Here is a 19,116-nt window from a genome sequence, read left to right as displayed (position 1 = left end):
GAAGAAACCTTCTTTTAGGGACACCTGTTCCAGTTACAACTGGCTAAGAGGGGATTTACCTGATTTGGGAGAGATCTATTCTCACTTTATGACAAAAAAGCGGAATGGGACACATACAGCAACAACAACAAAAAAAAGTGTCTTAATTATTCCTTACTCTATCCAAAACTAAACTAAAATAAGTTTTATACCATCCTATTCTTTTAAGAGTAATGAATTCATGAAAACATGCAAAACAAGCAATTCTCCTCAGTTAGGGCTTGCCATGGTTTTACTATCCCTCTGACCTCCACCTAAACATAGACATGCAGCCACTAAGAGCTTTACATATGCCTTGGCCACAATGCTTTTCTTCACGGCCATGGCAAACATTAAACCCCCTATTGCAGGGTTATGCAATTAGCGGACCTCCAGATGTTGCAAAACTACAAGTCCCATCATGCCTCTGCCTCTGGGTGTCATGCTTGTGGCTGTCAGTGTCTTGCTATGCCTCATGGGACTTGTAGTTCTGTAACAGCTGGAGGTCCGCTAATTGCATATCCTGCCTAATGCGTTTGACAGGCAGTATTGCTATTAAAGTGAATAGGGATACACCACAACAGCCCTTCAACTGCGTGCAATGCAACACCTTCTAAGGGTCCTTATACATGTTACAATGTGAGTGTATAATCTTCCTTACATCTACCAACAACTATGTTGTGCAAGGGCCTCCCAGACTAGATATACAGATTGATTGTTTTTTTCGTAGGTCTTAAAAGTTTTGTTAAATCTAAACTTGATTGTACAGAGATTGTTTGGTCTGATTTGTAACGTGCATAGTAACCCTAATAACTAATGTATCTTCAGCTTATATTCCCACTAGACTATTTCTACCATCATCCAGACAGTTTCCAGGACTCACTGGGCTGTAGATCAAGCTCCGCTGCTGGTCCGTGCCTCCCGTTGAGTTCATAATAAGCTGATGTCTACCATCTTCCTGTAAGTGAACATTACTTGTGTAAAAGTGACTTTATACTACTACACTTTAGGTCTTTGTGTGTTTGTCTATTCTTGTCTTTCATTTTTACATTTACTACAATATAATACTATAATTTAAAACTGATTTCTTTCATATCAATATTTCATATGCCCTTTGCAGCCAGCAGACGATGGGTGTGAGTTTGGTACGCCTGAGTTTCAGATAACCGGTTGACTGCTGTGCTGAAAATACGGCACTGGATAGAAGATCTCATGAATTACATACAGCTCAATGATTCAGTTAGTTGACTCAGAGGAGGGTCACACCCTAATCTGTGTAGAAATTATGCCCCCTGGATCTCCAGTTTGCAGAAGCAGTCAAGAATTGAAGACATGGTACTTGGCTTTCTTTTTAGAAATCCCAGCAGACTCTGCACACTGAAGCATGTATTAAATATTTATGGATAAAATATTTTTTTTTAATGTACAGAAAATAAAAAAATAGGAATACCTTATTGTTTAGGGACTGAGCTCTGAGACTGGGTTCATTGGTGTTTGATAATTTCACAAAAATGTTGTCAGTAAATTTATAGTGAGTTAAGAGGTTTTGAATGGTGAGCTGTGGCACAACACAAGCAAAATAGACAACTTTCCTTGCAAGCTGCCTTGTGGCAAGGTTGCTCCATTCCAGGAATACACACACACACACACACACACACTCTACATGTAACATCAAAGAGGGCAATCAATTTCTTTGCCTGTGGATCCTCTGATTCACACCCACCACTAGCTCCGGATACTCTACCAACCCAAATAAGACAAGACAGTTATTAATATATTAGTCTTTATTTGTTGTTCATGTCTGATGGTGTAGTTTTCTGTTTCATTGCATTATCAATGAATAAAACATCTCATAGTATAACGTGTACACATACCATAATGCATTGGTTGTTACACATTACTGGAGGTATTTTGATAATAATAAGGCATTTTAAGATGTACTAGGGCCCTAACCTTGACACACCTCAATGAAGAGAAAAATGCCTCCTATATTGACCAGTCAAAGGTCAAGTGTGAAACTACCACCAGTAAAGAGTGTTTCTAGTGTGTATTAACCTCCGTTTTCAGCACCTAAATGATGAATGTGGTATATCTTGTTATGTAACTGCTGTGCTATCATCACTACTGTATGTTTAAGGAAACAAAGTGACTTTTCAATGTGCTTATTTTAGCTGTGTGTTCACATTTGTTATGGTACCAAGTAGTTGTACAGAAGCCCATTAGTAAACAATTCTGAAAACCTAAGATGAACTGTGAAATGTGTAGACTGATCAGCCTTAGACAGCTAAGACATTAAATGTGCTTGAAAGTTAACATGGTCCCTGTGTCACCATTGGTATTGGATACAATTTTGTTGCTATATCTAAGAACTAAGTGTTAAAATGTATTACTATCAAGAGTGGTATATGAAAAAATGAAGTGCTCTGAATGAATGGCTGCAACAATACACTATGTTCAATGCCTGATGTTTGAAATTGTGCATCATGCATCTAGCATGGTCATACAATGGAAACAGGTGCAGAAGAGTCAAACTTTTCATCAATTTGTTGTACGGTCTAAAAAATAAAGAGCTTTTGGCTGGTTTTATATTGTAACGGCAAATCCTTTTATTGCTTGAGTATGCTATATCATTCAGAAACCTCCATGTAAAGGGACTGTCAACCTCCAGAGGTTACATCTACTGATTAGTAAATTTTATTATAAACTTATGCCAAATTTTGTGTGTATATGCATTATTACCTTTGAACATTGTAAAACTTGGTTGGTTCTTAAAATTCGAAACATATTGCAATTTCCTTAAAGCAGTAAGAGTGATATGGGTAAATTACTGAAATGTGGAAAGCTGGAATAAAACCAACAATCTTGTAAAAGGGATAAGCAGGGCTGGAATAAGGTAGAAAAACACCACATGAAGTGGACAATCCCTTTAATTTGTCAAAATCCCTTCTTTCAACAATGACTCTCTGTAAATGGCCTTGTTAACCTGTGACCCTCCAACGGTTGTGGAACTAGATGGTCTTGTGATATTAAGTATTACTGCATCCTCCTAAAGAAAATGTAATGACCATGTAGAAAACTAACATTAAAGCTATCGTTCTAAGAGTGAATGGAAAAATGGCAAAGTAGAAATTCTAACTTCTAACTAATTTGTAAAGTACTAGTTTTCTTTGTTTAAGATTTCCCATTAATTCCCTCATTCTGCTCTGGCTTTTCTATTATTTTGGTTGACACTACAGTTTCCTCAATGATTTCCTCATAAGTCTCCCCTTTGCGAGCTGATGATTTAGAGATGGTTTTGGAGGCGGAATCAGCTTCGTCTTTCTTGGATGCTGCAGGTGTACCCCTGGAAGAGGAGGAACTATGAATGCGAGACTGGTAAGAATAGCTTTGAGAATGATTTGGAGGCATGATGCTTATTCCGCTTGTGCTAAACCTGGTCTCTTCACCTTCCAGCAGTTTCCTGGAGATAGTGACATTCAGAATTAGTAATGTTAATAAGAATACAATATTATTCATCTGACTTGAAAGAACATTAGTAACATAAGAAACATATGAATTGACCATAAACCTTACTTTTTCCTTCATCAATCTAATGTTACTTGAAACAAATAAAAATGACTAATGCATTCCACAAACATTGCCACCCACCATTCAGTTCTTTCAGTTTAGCTCTAGGCCCCTTTTACGCATGCGGATCGTTCATTTCATCAGTTTAGTCACATCTTTTCAAAGAAAAAACAGATGATGTTTTCATCAGTTTTTTTCATCAGCTGCTCATCAGTTTTTTTTACAATCAGTACTAATGCAAAAACGGATGGAAAAACTGACTGTCAGTTTACATCCGTTTCTCATCTGATCCGTTTTTTTCAACTGGAGAAAAATAGAGCTTTGATCCGTTTAAAAAAAACAGATGTTGACGGATGCAGGTGTAAACTGATGATCATCCATTTACATCCGTTTTTCAACAGAGATGCATTGATGTCCATTTTTCAGCTGTCAACGGATGCATGAAACACAGACAAACGGTCTGCATGTATGAAAAGGGGCCTTAAGGTACATACAGTGGGGATCAAAAGTTTGGGCACCCCAGGTAAAAATTTGTATTAATGTGCATAACGAAGCCAAGGAAAGATGGAAAAATCTCTAAAAGGCATCAAATTACAGATTAGACATTCTTATAATATGTAAAAAAAAGTTAATTTTATTTCCATCATTTACACTTTCAAAAAAATGGCGTCTGCAAAAGTTTGGGCACCCTGCAGAGTTAATATTTTGTACTGCACCCTTTGGCAAGTATCACAGCTTGTAAATGCTTTTTGTAGCCAGCCAAGAGTCTTTCAATTCTTGTTTGAGGTATCTTTGCCAATTCTTCCTTACAAAAGTCTTCCAGTTCTTTGAAATATCTGGGCTGTCTGTCACGCACTGCTCTTTTAAGATCTATCCATAGATTTTCAATTATGTTGAGGTCAGGAGATTGTGAAGGCCATGGCAAAACCTTCAGTTTACGCCTCTTGATGTAATCCCCCAAGGATTTTGAGGTGTGTTTAGGATCATTATCCATTTGTAGAAGCCATCCTCTCTTTAACTTCAGCTTTTTCACAGATGGCATCAAGTTACCATCCAAAATTTGCTGAAATTTTATTGAATCCATTTTTCCTTCTACTCGTGAAATGTTCCCTGTGCCACTGACTGCAATACAACCCCAAAGCATGATTGATCCACCTCCATGCTTAACAGTTGGACAGAGGTTCTTTTCATTAAGTTCTGTGCCCTTTCTTCTCCAAACGTACCTTTGCTCATTCTGGGCAAAAAGTTATATTTTAACCTAATCGGTCCACAGAACTTGTTTCCAAAATGCATCAGGCTTGTCTATATGTTCATTTGCAAAGTTCAAACGCTGATTTTTGTGGTGAGGACGTAGAAGAGGTTTTCTTCTGATAACTCTTCCATGAAGACCATATTTGTACAAGTATCTCTTTATAGTGGAATAGTGTACCACAACTCCAGTGTCTGCCAGATCTTTCTGGAGGGATCGTGTAGTCAAACGTGGGTTTTGAATTGCTTTTCTCACAATTCTGCAAGCTGTTCTGTCTGATATTTTTCTTGGTATTCCAGATCTTGCTTTAACTTCCACTGTTCCTGATGGCTGCCATTTCTTAATTACATTCCGAACAGAGGATATTGACATCTGAAAACACTTTGCTATCTTCTTATAGCCTTCTCCAGCTTTGTGAGCATCAACTATATTCAGTTTCAGTTTTCTACACAACTGCTTAGAAGAACCCATGGTGCTGATTGTTGGGGCAAGGTCAGATGAGTCTGGGCATTTAAAACCTTTGAGATTGAAATCACCTGGTCTTCCCAGACGATGATTGAGAACAATCCATGACACTGGCAGGTCTCAGCTTTGCAAAGGGGGCAGTGCATGCTATAAATTCTGCAGGGTGCCCAAACTTTTGCAGATGCCATTTTTTTGTTTTCTGTAATTTTGAAAGTGTAAATGATGGAAATAAAATCAAACTTTTTTTGACATATTATAAGAATGTCTAATATGTAATTTGATGCCTTGTGGAGATTTTTCCATCTTTCCTTGGCTTCGCTATGCACATTAATACAAATTTTTACCTGGGGTGCCCAAACTTTCGATCCCCACTGTACATTGTTCATAAACCAGTGCATCTAAAGTGGTTTTGGGAAAGATTTTGTTCAAGCAATAGGTGCTGAAATACTGTCAATCGTGAGAGCTAATACAACTCACTGCAAGCAATGCTACCAGAATGCATCCAGGACTGCATTAAGGACATTGATATTTGGTTTTTATTGATCAGAAGACCGCTTTATACTTGGTGGTCCTAGAGAGTTTCATAATTAGAATGGGTGCACATAGTAACTGCAAGGCTTTAATGTTCATTTTTTTCTAGGCTACTGTTAAAAGGCAGCTGACACTCTTCCCTTCAACACACCAGGTCGTGGGCTGTCCCTCTGCGGCCTCACTTTACAGTGCAGGACTGTTGGTCCTGCATTGTACATAATGATATCAGAGTGGACCTGACAGACGGAGAGCGGAAGAGAAGTGGCTTTGGGGAACTGGTCACATGGAAAGGAGACAAGTTATGGGAGTGAGAGATACGATAAGTAAAACTACGGCTGAAGGTACCCAAGATAAAAATGGGCATTTAATAGGGCAAAAAGGGAGGGAGAGGAGACCATGAATGTCTTCCATTCAGAAACTCACTATGGGAAGGCATTAAAAATGAGCTTGTAGGATTATGCAATCTCCACTCAACTCTATGTATGCAGGGATTTTATAGTATTACTTGCTGTAAACAGCTTTCCACGCCCTGTATTGCTAAATGTATATTGTGATTGCTTTTGTGGGTGCCCCTTGAGAGTTAAAAAAAAATTAAAATCCTAAACAGATCATGATGTAATTTCTGATAAACAGCAATACATTAAAATGTGACTTTTTTTATAGTTTCAATCACTTTCGGGATATTTAATTTATTCATTTTTTTGTTACATTTATTAATTTTTTCACTAGATGTTTTTATCGATTTGCATGCACAAGATAATCTAAATTAATAAACACACTAACTCCGTTCAAAGAATTGTCTTGGTGTCTTTGTTTGAGTAGTGAGCTCAAATAAATATGGCAATATATATATATATGAAGAAAATGAAAAGGAGATTGTGGATATTTTATATAATTTATTTACCTTCCATTTAAATAGTGGATTTTACACCTAACACACACTGTATATATGTAAACTATGTTTTAAGACTACATATCCCAAGATGCATAGCACCTTCCTCCATCATAGCAATGTGTTGTAGCATTATGCTGTTACTGGGTGCATTGCTTAGCACGTCATGCTTCAGTAATGCCCACGCATTACATTGCCAATGTGCTGACGCCATACATTAGAGACACTGGAGTTGTTTCTTTGATGGCCTCTGTGGCCAAGAAGAGGCTACTTGACTCTGGGTGTCCCAGAAATGGGAAAAAAGGTGCCACCTACTGAGCTCCAGGAGACGCACAGGATTGAGAGAAACTGAATGGCATGAACTATAGAGTAGCATATCTTTAGATGAGGCTGGAGTTTGTCTTTAAAGCTCATGCTAAATGCAGGCCCATGCAGATGCAAATTTGGAATAATCTGCATCAACAGACATGAGCTCTCAGCTCCAAACTAAAGTCGGCATGGGTTGCCATTCCCATTGACTTGAAGCTGAAGCTTACTTTACCTTCACTGTCTTCAATCATAAGCCCTGGTGCAGACCTTGCAAAGCCCTAAAGTTCAACATCATATTTTGGTCTCTTTTGTAGATAATGGTACATTATTACAAATTTAAGCAGTGTTTTTCACAAAAATATTTCTCTGTGTTATATTTTAATGCCAACATGAATGTATTAAAAAAATACAAGCTATATAGTTACCTGTATGCAGCAATCTCAATGTCTAGGGCCATCTTGACATTCAGCAGATCCTGATACTCTCTCAGATGACGGGCCATCTCTCCTTTTGTGCTCCTCAGTTCATCCTCTAGCTGATTGATAGCATCCTGTAATTAGGAAGGAAAGGTCTTTAGTTAACATGTCAAATACATCTAGACGTTCATTGATTTAGGCTGCTGTACATTCCCATGGTTGTAATTCTTTTTATAATGGGAACTGTAACCTTCATTATTTATCTGTAACTGATGTGGTCACGACTATCAGTATTTTCATGGTTTTATCCACAGCATAGTTACAGAGACAATTCACCATAATATTGCTTTTATTTTTAAAGTTTTGTAGTGAAATCTCAGGATGAAACCTTAGTGTTCATGTGTTCTTAATGTACATACAATGTTTCAGGGGAGTGACTATAAATCAGAGGCCTACATAAGGCAACATGGTTTCCAACCTTATCCTTAACAGAAGTCTCCCTACGGACACCTCTTCGGTTTTAAACCAATAGTTAGCACTGTAGAATACTGATTAATATTATAGCAGCTTCCATGAAGCGCCTACAGCATGTATCTATTAATTTTGTCTGAAAGTAATTTCCATTGTTGCCTGGAGTAATCATTAGTTAGCCAGGTTGTACAGGCTCCCTATGCTGTCATGGCTGTAGTTATACCCCCGGAGGGATTACTACCCCAAATCAAGGCCATGCCAATTAGTTATTGTGTCTCTACCTTAATTGGTCTTACTGCATATTGCAGCTTTTCTCAACCAGGGTTCTGTGGAACATTAGTGTGTCTCTAGAGGTTTCCAGTGGTTCCTTGAGCAATGAGCAATTTCTTCCTCCCAGCTAAGCTGCCACTGACATAAACAAGCTATCTATAAGGAAGGCAATTCTTCCCACTGACCACCAGTGTAAGGAGCATGCTTTCCACTGATCACAAGTGTACTAGGGACCTTCAGTGACAACCAGTGTAAGGGGGCACTTCTTCCCTGACCGTCAAGGGTCACATTTCCAAAGACCATCATTTTGAGGGAGCACTACAATTTTTACTCGGTTCATTGTTAATTTTTTTACTTAATTTAATTGGTCATACTAAAAATAATATTTTCACATAGAGTTGCCCTGGCTGTCAAATATGATTTCTGGTAAGCTTGCCATGCATACAGACTGTCATTCAAAAGAACTGCCGTTCTTTTGAATAACAAGAACACGGTGACGTCATCGACAACGACGAGCCTGCACTCGTCACATTCAATGCTGTCGCCGCCATCTTGCTTCACCCCACAGCAAACTTATATGCTACCGCGCATGTGTCGAACTCTTATCGAGCATGCGCGGGTTTCTAATGGAACAGGTAAGCATACAGCTGACCGGTTTTCTCGACAGGAAACACTCTGACTGGAAAATTAAGAGCAGGTTCTCTATTTTTCCCGGGGAGTTTTCCTGTCGGGAAAACTGCTAGGGAGCATACACACGGCCAGGATTCCCGGGCCAAATGCTCTTGTGGCAGTTTTCCTGCCGGGAAAACCGGTCGCGTGTACGAGGCTTGAGACCTGAAAGTTAATATGGTTCCTCCCTGTTAAAAAGATTAAAAAAGATGAGAAAGGCTGGTGTATAGGAACACTCCTTGATAATTCTCCTTGTGGCCAAGTCCAATTGCATGACTGTGTACAGTGTTTCCTGAGCGAGGATAATATTTACTGCACAGTGAAGACAGAGCCAAAGAACTAGATAGTATAGATAATACAGTACAATATTGGGGACAGGAAGGTGTCATATAGGTTGAAGGAGTTGTGAAATAAAACAATTTATGTTTATTAAAGAAAATGACAATTTGATATAAAACAGCCATAAGTAAGAAGTAAGTAATAATAATAATAATAAGTAAGAAGAAGAAGAAGCCATAAGAAGGGATCCAGAGGATAAAGTGCCCCTTTTTAAAACAATCCAAAGTTCCAGTTCAATCTGCTATAATGCTATGGTGCTTTATCTCAATGTTATGTTATTAATATTTAAGTGGCTGGGCACACCCTAATCGCCCCCTGCCAGACAGAACTATTTTCTGCTCTGCCAATGGACACTCACTGGCAGTGACAGAGCTACGAGTGGAATTATTTTGGTAATTATTTTACAATTTTTTAATATATAATTTGACCTATGAGGACTACAGCAGCGGAGTAAGCGGGCAGCCAGCCGCATTTTCTGATGCTGCCTCTATGGATCCGGCAGCAGATACCTTACTGTAGGTGGCGGAGTGATATAGCTGCACTCCGCCTGCCATCCCGTGCCTCTTCTGCTTTCACCAGAGCCAAGGTCAGCAGCACCTAGAGGGGAGCATGGCCGAATCTCGGAGGGTGGATTTTACATGTGCCCCCCTGGCAACCCCCCTCCAGCAGAGTTTGCCAACCATCCATATATGTAGAAGCTAGAGCTGCTGTCTGCACCTGTGTGCATCTGTGAATGTGACACAGTGCCGACTGACCAGCAATCAAAATCCCACTTCCGAGGGCTCCTCCCACCCCCATTCTTAGTGTCTACCCCACCCACACTGCAATCCTAGTGTGCAAAAAATGGATGTGTGGGGGGAGATTTGAGGTTCAGCAGATGGAAGATCTGTGGTGGCTGCAAGATACGAGTCTGGTGAGTGAGCAGTCCCCCCTCTCCCTCATCTGTCCCCTCCAACCCACTTCCAGAAGCTGCCCAGTCGATTTCTTCTCCAGCTAGCACTTAGGGACAACCTGGCTATTGGTGTAAGGGGGGACTCTGCCATGGATTCTGGTGTAAGGGGGGACTCTGCCAGGGATTCTGGTGTGAGGGGGGACTCTGCCAGGGATTCTGGTGTGAGGGGGGACTCTTCCAGGGATTCTGGTGTGAGGGGGGACTCTGCCAGGGATTCTGGTGTAAGGGGGGACTCTGCCAGGAATTCTAGTGTAACGAATCCTGCTGATTTAGTTCAACCTTTTTTTGCCCATACACAATTGCGTGGTCAGACAACTCTGTACACAAATTATATTTATATAATTTTTTTCCACACAAATAGATTTTTCTTTTGTTGGAATTTGATCACCTGTTTTTTTTTTTAAATAAATATATATAAAATATTTTACAAAATATGAAAAAAGACCAAAACGTTTGAAAAAAAGCCCCATAAATGTCTTCATATAATTAGACCAAACTGTATTTTCTACATGTCTTTGTTAAAAAAAATCCTGTTAAGTGTATTTGAATTGGTTTGTGTGAAAGTTAGTGTCTACAAACTGTGGTATATATACTGGAATTTAAGCAGCTATGACACTATACTGGCAATGGCGGTGACCAGCGACTTATAATGGGACTGTTATAGGGTGGCAGGCAATTTGGTGATGACGCTGGCTGGGAGGGTTGCGAACTGACACTGACGCCATTAGTGATGACATCAATACAGTGAATGGTGATAATACTGTACACCGTACTAATGACACTGGCTGGAAAGGGGCTAACTGTTCGCCTAACGTGTACTGTGTGCTGCTTTTACTTACTATTCTGGCTATTTTCTCTCCCTGATTTTCAGGGAGAAGAGCCAGATCACTGTCCATTGGACACAGAGCTCTGTGTGTGTGTGTGTGTGTGTGTGTGTGTGTGTATATATATATATATATATATATACACACACACACACACACACACACACACACACATGTGTATTTGATGTTCTGTTTGTGGTGCACACCCTAATGCAATAGGCTGCGCACGCCTATGTATGTATCACTAAATTGTCAAGGTGGTGTGGAAAAATGCAATAACTTTATGGCACTGAAAATCGCAATGTCTGTTGTTTAATGCAGTACATACATACAATACTCTTCAGCCCCCTTAATTCCCTTCTTCAAATGTAATCACATTCAAGCCACAATGTGCACAAGCATTAGGCCCCATACACACAATAGAATCCATCCGCAGATAAATCCCAGCAAATGGGTTTCTGCGGATAGATCCTATGGTGTGTACACGCCAGCGGATCTGTTTCCGCGGAGAAATCTCCTCTGGGATGGATTCCAGCAGATCGGATATTTGCTGACATGCACAACAAATCCATCTGCTGGAATCCATTCCAACGGATGGATCCGCTCGTCTGTACAGACTTACCGGATCCATCCGTCCAAAGGGATTCCCCGCACGCGTCGTAATGATTTGACGCATGCGTGGAATTCCTTATATGACAGCGTCGCGCCCGTCGCCGCGTCATAATAGCGGCGACGGCGCGACACGTCATCGCCAGAGGATTTCAGCGCGGATTTCAATGCGATGGTGTGTACACGCCATCGCATAGAAATCTTCTGAAATCCTCGAGAGGATTTATCCGCGGATACGGTCCGCTGGACCGTATCTGCGGATAAATCCTCTCGTGTGTATGGGGCCTTATTGTGTGTATCTTGTATCTTTCACAGATTGGGGTCTCCTCCATATAGATCCAGTCTGGTAATAAATATTAATCAGTTCAGCTGTGAAGTACCATTCACAATGCATCATAAGAGATGTATATTGAAATCGTACCAATAAATATCTCAGCTCTACTAAATAAACGCTCAGATGATATTCTTTTTTTTTTTTCAGATTTCCCAGACCTCTATGCTTTAGAAACAGAGAGTAATTTGCTTTTACTTTTAAGACCATCTATATGTTACTGTGGTTTGAACACACTTTTTACACTGTTTAGTTGCATAATGTGGAATGCTCAGCACAACTTAATTTTTTATTTATTTATTTATTGATACCTGCTCATGCTGGCCATACAGTATACCATTTCCCTATTCAATTTCCTTTTAGATTTACCTTCAACTATGTAGTGCAAGGGCCTGCCTGACTGCATTCAAATTGAAGGAGTTTAGGTTTGACCTCGTATTATATGGTTTTGGTAAATCTAAAGGAAAATTGTATAATGTATGGTCAGCCTTCATGTAGATAGATATACTATGTATAAGATAGATAGATAGAGAATCGAGCCAAAGTGATGTTTATAAACTGCTACTGGTTCATTTTTCAGTAGTCAATAGTATCAGCAATCATCTATGTACTAAGCAAACAATTTCTACCTTCCACATCTTTTGCATGTGCCCCAACAGTCAGGTTTTGAAGAGCAAAAGCTCAAAGTCAATAACATTAAAGGGGTTGTAAAGGTTCATTTTTTTTATTTTCTAAATAGGTTCCTTTAAGCTAGTGCATTGTTGGTTCACTTACCTTTTCTTTGGATTTCCCTTCTAAATGTTTTTTTTTCTTTGTCTGAATGTCTCACTTCCAGTTCCTCCTCAGTAAGCTTGCCCCCATCATCCATGGGGGTTAGTCAGCCGGAACAGGAAGTGAGAAATTCAGACAAATAAAATAAACATTTAGAAGGAAAAGGTACGTGAACCAACAATGTACTAGCTTAAAGTAACATATTTAAAAAATAAAAAATTTACCTTTACAACCCCTTTAATGGGCCCCTTGCTGTGTACTGCTGAAACTCACATCATCTGTCATATCTTGTAATTTATATACTTAATTACTTCTACATCTTCTGCTATTGAATGTAATGTAACAGTGGGGTTGATTTATTAAAGAAAAATGGACTGTTCACTTTACAAAATACAGTTGCACTCTGCAAGATCAGTTTCTCCAGAGTTTAGTGAATGAGCAGAAGCTCTGCTGACTTTCCATCCACTCATGTGCAAGCAAAAAATGCAGTTTATTTTTTTATTTTCCTTGCACGTGATTGGGTACGCTTTGCAAAGTCAAGCTTTACATCATTTACTAAGCTATGGAGCAACTGCACTTGCAGAGTACAAATGCACTTTACAAAGTGCACAGTCTATTATAAAGACAGATGATCGTTATTGTTACACGGTGTCTAAATCTGTCCATTGGATAGGTGTGTACTGCCATCGCAACCTTCTAAATGGCATAATAGGCAGGTGAATTCATTACTGGTAAATCTACAAACAAGCATAAGTTATGTTTTTTCCTTATACTTGGAAATGAGATTACATTTATTATGAGAGCTCTTTAGTATTTGATGCTCTAATAAACTTCAGATGAACAAGGTGCCACTCCCTAGTTAAAGATGGCGATTGAAGTTAAAATGGGCGGATCCCAGTTCTTGATTAGACTGCTTCAAATATAATCTCCCTTCCAAAGGAAATAAACATGATCTGTGGGATACTGTTGTCCTTAACTTAATATTATAAATACATGTATATTGTAGTAATCATTCTCGAGTTTATTATTTTACTTTTGTATACACATTTTCCATAAAATCCTACAAACTTTAGTGTGTGATGTTTTGGACTTCCTTTTTTTACATTTTAACAATTCTAAAGATCTGTCACTTTTAATCCTAACTTTCTGGCCTAATATTAAAGCCATCTGAGTTTTCTGTCCTTGCAACCTCACTTATGTATCTGTGTGCATATAATTCTGGATTACGCTTGGTGCATTGATTGTATTACTTTCTTAATTGCTTAACACCATGTAAAATATCCTAATAATTCTTATGTTGAAACAGCTAGGCTAATTTATTATTATCCTTCCTCCAACATACAGTACAATAAAGATGCCATTAAAAGCCTGTCACTTTAAAAGCGTATTACACTAATCAGTCTTCAGTGCCCATTCTAGTTTGTATGGTTTGGAAAGCTCCCTTGATAGTTGGATGAAGTGTCTTTGTTAGAGTCGCCACTCCCTATTCCCCCTCCCCCCCTTCTCCTTGGAGATATTTACTTTCCCTGTACCACAAAGTGCTTTAATGAAACTGTTACATAAGATGCTCATATATAATGCATCAAATGTGCCTCCCATTGCCTTTCATTGTTATATTAAAAAAGGACTTTAATTATATAGGACTTTATTATAGTAATAAAATATAGTAAAATGTAAGGTGTGTATATATATATATATATATATATATATATATATATATATATATATATATATATATGTTATCAATATTTATAATAAATACGTTATAAAGCACTGCACAATCTGTTGGCGCTATTTAAATCCTGTATAATAATAATATTGTGTGTTTGGTAATGTAGTTGTAGCTCTTTGATATATAAATCCTGTATAATAATAATAATATTGTGTGTTTGTTAATGTAGTTGTAGCCCTTTGATATATAAATCCTGTATAATAATAATAATAATAATAATAATAATAATAATAATATTGTGTGTTTGGTAATGTAGTTGTAGCTCTTTGATATATAAATCCTGTATAATAATAATAATAATAATAATAATAATAATAATATTGTGTGTTTGTTAATGTAGTTGTAGCCCTTTGATATATAAATCCTGTATAATAATAATAATAATAATAATAATAATAATAATAATAATATTGTGTGTTTGGTAATGTAGTTGTAGCTCTTTGATATATAAATCCTGTATAATAATAATAATAATAATAATAATAATAATAATATTGTGTGTTTGTTAATGTAGTAGTAGCTCTGTGATATATAAATCCTGTATAATAATAATAATAATAATAATAATAATAATGTGTGATTGTAGTTGTAGCTCTGTGATTAGGATCACCCATAGCCTGGATGTGAAGGGAGTCAGTTTCAGCACCATGGCCAGGGACCAGCATCCCAGCGCCTTATGGACAAAGGAATATACACCAGGATGTTTGGTAACACAAATCCAGATAACTCCACACTGAATTTAAAGTGTTACTTAACAATAAATGTATTTGCTCCCATCTGGTCTGTTACATACACCACCGTTAAAAAGTGTTTTATTATATCTGCAAAAATAATAGCTGTTCATCTAGCCAGAAATCTGATAACTCCCTGTGCTTACTGTTAACAGTTAGCATTGTTCCCTGCTATTCCCTGGACTACAAAACCCCACCCCCCTCTTGCGGAAAGGAGAGGGAGGTGTTATGTAGTCCAACACGCTCCCTGTCCTAAGGTGACAATGCTACTTGTCACCCTAGGACAGGAAGTGAGTTAATGGCAGGGTAATCAGGTTAAAGAAAAGAAGTGTGAAAATAGATAATGTATGCAGCTATCGCATTTAAAGACCTTTGAGCTGCAATGCTGACGCTTTGCTTGGGTTTAGATAAACTTAAGGGCTCATTTACACCATATGCATGCAAACACATTTTTTTTTTAAATGCAGTACAAATGCAAAAATAAATTAAAAATTGATGAGCCTAGTTTACATCACTGCAGTGATTTCACGTGCGTTAGAAAAAAAAAAGAAGTACAGTATGCGGCATTTCTCACACGTGAATACACTAGAATGCAAAAAAAAAAGCAGAAAACAAATGTAAATGCAAAAAAAGGGCTAATACCGCGTACACACGATCATTTTTAGGCATGAAAAAAAATTTGTTTTTCAAAAACGTCATTTAAAATGACCGTGTGTGGGCTTCACATAATTTTTCAGGTTCTGAAAAACGACAAAAAAAAAAATTCGAACATGCTGCATTTTTTAACGTCGTTTTAAACTATACTATACACCTTTAGATTAAGCAGCTTCAGTAACGTCTACCCTTTTTCACCTATTTTTCGCTCCAACACTCGTAGTAGCGCAATAGACCTTTTTTCACATATTTCGTTTTAAATTATGTTGTAAAAAATGATCGTGTATGGGCTAAAACGACGTAAAAAACCTGCGCATGCTCAGAAGCAAGTTATGAGACGGGAGCGCTCGTTCTGGTAAAACTAATTTTTTTTTTCATGCTGAAAAATGATCGTGTGTACGCGGCATAAGGCTGGAGACACACCTATGCATTTTTAATGCTTTTTGCAGATTTGTTCTTCAGAACGTCTTCTATAGGAAACCATGGTAAATGGACTGTAGTGCAAAATGCAAAAAGCACTAAAAATGCATAGGTGTGAATCAGGCCTAAGGGACCTTTCACACTGAAGGCAGCTGGCTGCATTTTGAACTGCACAATCACTGCATAGACAGCCCAAAATCAAGGTAATCCTATGGGCACAGTTCACATCATTGCAGTGCAGGTAAAAAAAAAAAAAAAGTAGAGCATGCTGCATTTTTCTGCACCGCAAATGCAGGGGACGCGCTACACCTGCACTGCACCCCTTTAAGCCAAGCCCAAAAATGTATTGCAAATGCGATACTAACGCGGCACAAAATGAATTCAAGCGTGCGTCCATGGCATGTTACGCCTGAATCAAATGCATGTAAACATGCAGTTAAAAACGCAGTTACCACCACCACCAAAAGATAAACAGGGGAGCAAAATAGTTTTTATGTGCAGTTTCTGTTGTGAATGGGCCCTAAGCCACACACTAAACACAGGGGTTGTGGGGTAAATGAGCCCCTAAGGGTGGTCTACCTGATAAGCATAGGTGTGCGCAGCCTATTGCATTAGGGTGTGCACCCCAAAGCTCAAACACACATGTATGTTTGTATATATAGCAGTATTGCAATGGTCAGTATGGTTTCAGTAGATTATTTGTATTATCTTTTTCTTTTACAATTCTTTTCTTTTTTTTTTTATTCTTTTTTACAATTTTTTTTTACAATAATTTTTTCTTTTTTACAATTTTTTTAGGAGCCCCATTGGGGGGTTTGGTGAAATTTTAGGGGCTTAAATACACCCCCAATGTCTCACTTCTGAGACAAAGAAAGGGAGTGAGGACAGAGTTTCCCCCATCCCTTATTCTGCAGCCAGGAAGCATAGGGAATCCGCGTAGCACAGGGTGATTAGGGTGTGCCCAGGCACACCTGGCACACCCTGTGCGCACACCTATGCTGATAAGGAAATAACTAGTGATCATGTCTTAGCCTGGATTCACACCTATGCATTTTTAGTGCATTTTGCAGATTTGTTCATTTAACATGATTTCCTATGGAACATGTTCTGTAGTGCAAATCTGCAAAAAGCACAAGAAATGCCTAAATGGTGCAAAGTATAGATTTTACCTGCATTCCAGAAGCCTCTGATATGTGCCTTTCCTCCATCTCCTGGAGCTGCCTTTCCAGCGATTCGTTGGTTCCTCTCAGACTTTCTATTTCGATAGTCTTGGACTGGAGTTGTCTCCTGTAGTCATTGAGCTCCTCTCTGCTGGCTCTGATCACCTCTGAGCTGCGGGACGCCTGCTCGTTGAGGTTGGCGAACTTGGACTTGTACCACTCATCGGCAGAATGCAGGTTCTTGGCCGCCAGAGACTCGTACTGAGATCGGATGTCTTTCAGAGCAGAGGTGAGGTCGGGCTTGGCCATCTCCACCTCCACCGAGACCTGAGAAGCTTGCACCATGGCCATCAGCTCTGTGATCTCCTCTTCATGGACCTTCCTCATAAAGTTGATCTCATCCAGCAGAGATTCCACCTTCTTCTCCAGGTCTAGCCTGGCCAAGGTGGCATCATCCACATCTTTCTTGTGTGCCTTCAAGGCGTATTCCGTTTCTTCTCTCATCCTGATCTCATCCTCATACTTGCCATTTAGCTTCTGCAGGTCATCCTCCAGGCTGTCCCTTTCAATGATCAGCTGGGCTTTGTCATTGCTCAGGTCCTGCAGCTGGGAGCGGAGATCTTTGAGCTCCTGATGGTAGAGCTCCCCCAGCCTGGAGGGTTCGGACTGCCTTTGTCTGAAGGCGACCAGCTCGGTCTCCAGCACCTTGTTCTGCTGCTCCAAGTTATGGACCTTCTCTATGAACATGGCGAAGCGGTCATTGAGCCCCTGCATCTGCTCCTTCTCATTGGTGCGGATGATCTTGTACTCGTTGTTCACCACGGTAGTTTGGGTCAGGTCTACGTTATCTCCATAGACAGCGGCGGATCTAGGAGACCTCCTGTTGTAGGAGGACAGTGAGGAGACATTGCTGCGGGACTGGGGCCGGTACCCTGCAGATTGGCCGGTCCTAGAAGAAGCAGAGCTTCCCCCGATGCGGGTGGCAGACCGAGGAGAGTCCCCGAAGATCTTCCTGTAGGAGGAGGACAGGTAATGGTCTGAACTGAAGCTCATGTTGGAAGGCAGATGAGGGAGGGACACCTCCGCCCAGCCTTTTATAGTGCCAGGCACGATCACTAGAGAAACAAAAACCTTCACTCTGCTGGGGGGGTCCCGGGGGGTTAACCTCTTCCTGGCCGCAAAGCTGGCATTTTACCATGGGCTGGAGATGCCTTTGTGACCCTCCAAGCCATGGAGATCAGGAGACAAGTCCAGACTTTAATGTTCTCAGATGGAACTGTCCATTTTGCCGCAGTGCTGATGTCAGCGATCCTGCGATTCCCTGTGCCTTGTATAGGGGGGTCTACCTCTAAATTCTAAAGACAGCAAAGCGTTAAATATAAATCTGCATCATAATAAAGCAAGACACCAATCCCTGGGGGTTACATAAGCAGACCTCACTGACTTTAATCTCATAATTCTTTTTTTTTTTTTTCAAACTCCAGCAGAAATTCTCTTGTAAGCGTCTATCTGGTGATAAATCCAGATGGGAGGGAATCCTCTGCCAAGTGATGGCTTACAGAGTATTATATCAGTCTGTCCATTTCCAGCACATTGGGTCTGAGCTCCTTGTAATGGCCCATTGCTTTAAAGGGAAAGTAGTGGCGGTGCGTCCATAGTGGGCGCAGGAGTGCTGCCCCCTTTCTCGCCTGCACCTCCACTGAAGTCAACAATACATAGATTTATGCATTGCAAAT

The 19,116-nt window shown here is 39.5% G+C and overlaps 1 protein-coding gene across 1 annotated transcript; it reads right to left on the bottom strand.

Moving 5' to 3' along the window:
* Nucleotides 1-1,784: 1,784 nt before the first annotated feature.
* INA (internexin neuronal intermediate filament protein alpha) lies at nucleotides 1,785-18,603 on the bottom strand. Its single transcript, XM_040361876.1, has 3 exons — nucleotides 17,390-18,603; nucleotides 7,457-7,581; nucleotides 1,785-3,478 (listed from the first exon to the last, which is right to left on the bottom strand). Exons 1-3 carry the CDS (start codon nucleotides 18,431-18,433, stop codon nucleotides 3,190-3,192), a joined length of 1,458 nt encoding a protein of 485 aa, XP_040217810.1. The 5' UTR covers nucleotides 18,434-18,603; the 3' UTR covers nucleotides 1,785-3,189.
* Between the last annotated feature and the right edge of the window lie 513 nt (nucleotides 18,604-19,116).

The sequence above is a fragment of the Rana temporaria genome, chromosome 8 (assembly GCF_905171775.1).
Source record: "Rana temporaria chromosome 8, aRanTem1.1, whole genome shotgun sequence".
NCBI classification, from domain to species: domain Eukaryota; kingdom Metazoa; phylum Chordata; class Amphibia; order Anura; family Ranidae; genus Rana; species Rana temporaria.
The sequence above is the reverse complement of the archived record's forward strand: the minus strand, read 5'-3'. Positions and strand labels throughout refer to the sequence as shown.

Bases quoted from the DNA above. Each gene is read 5' to 3' on its own strand.
- INA (XM_040361876.1), bottom strand. From the start codon at position 18,433: ATGAGCTTCAGTTCAGACCATTACCTGTCCTCCTCCTACAGGAAGATC. The intron at 7,582-17,389 runs GTAAAATCTATA...TCCTAATTACAG, and splicing joins CAGAGGCTTCTGGAATGCAG to GATGCTATCAATCAGCTAGA. The intron at 3,479-7,456 runs GTAACTATATAG...CACTATCTCCAG, and splicing joins ATTGAGATTGCTGCATACAG to GAAACTGCTGGAAGGTGAAG.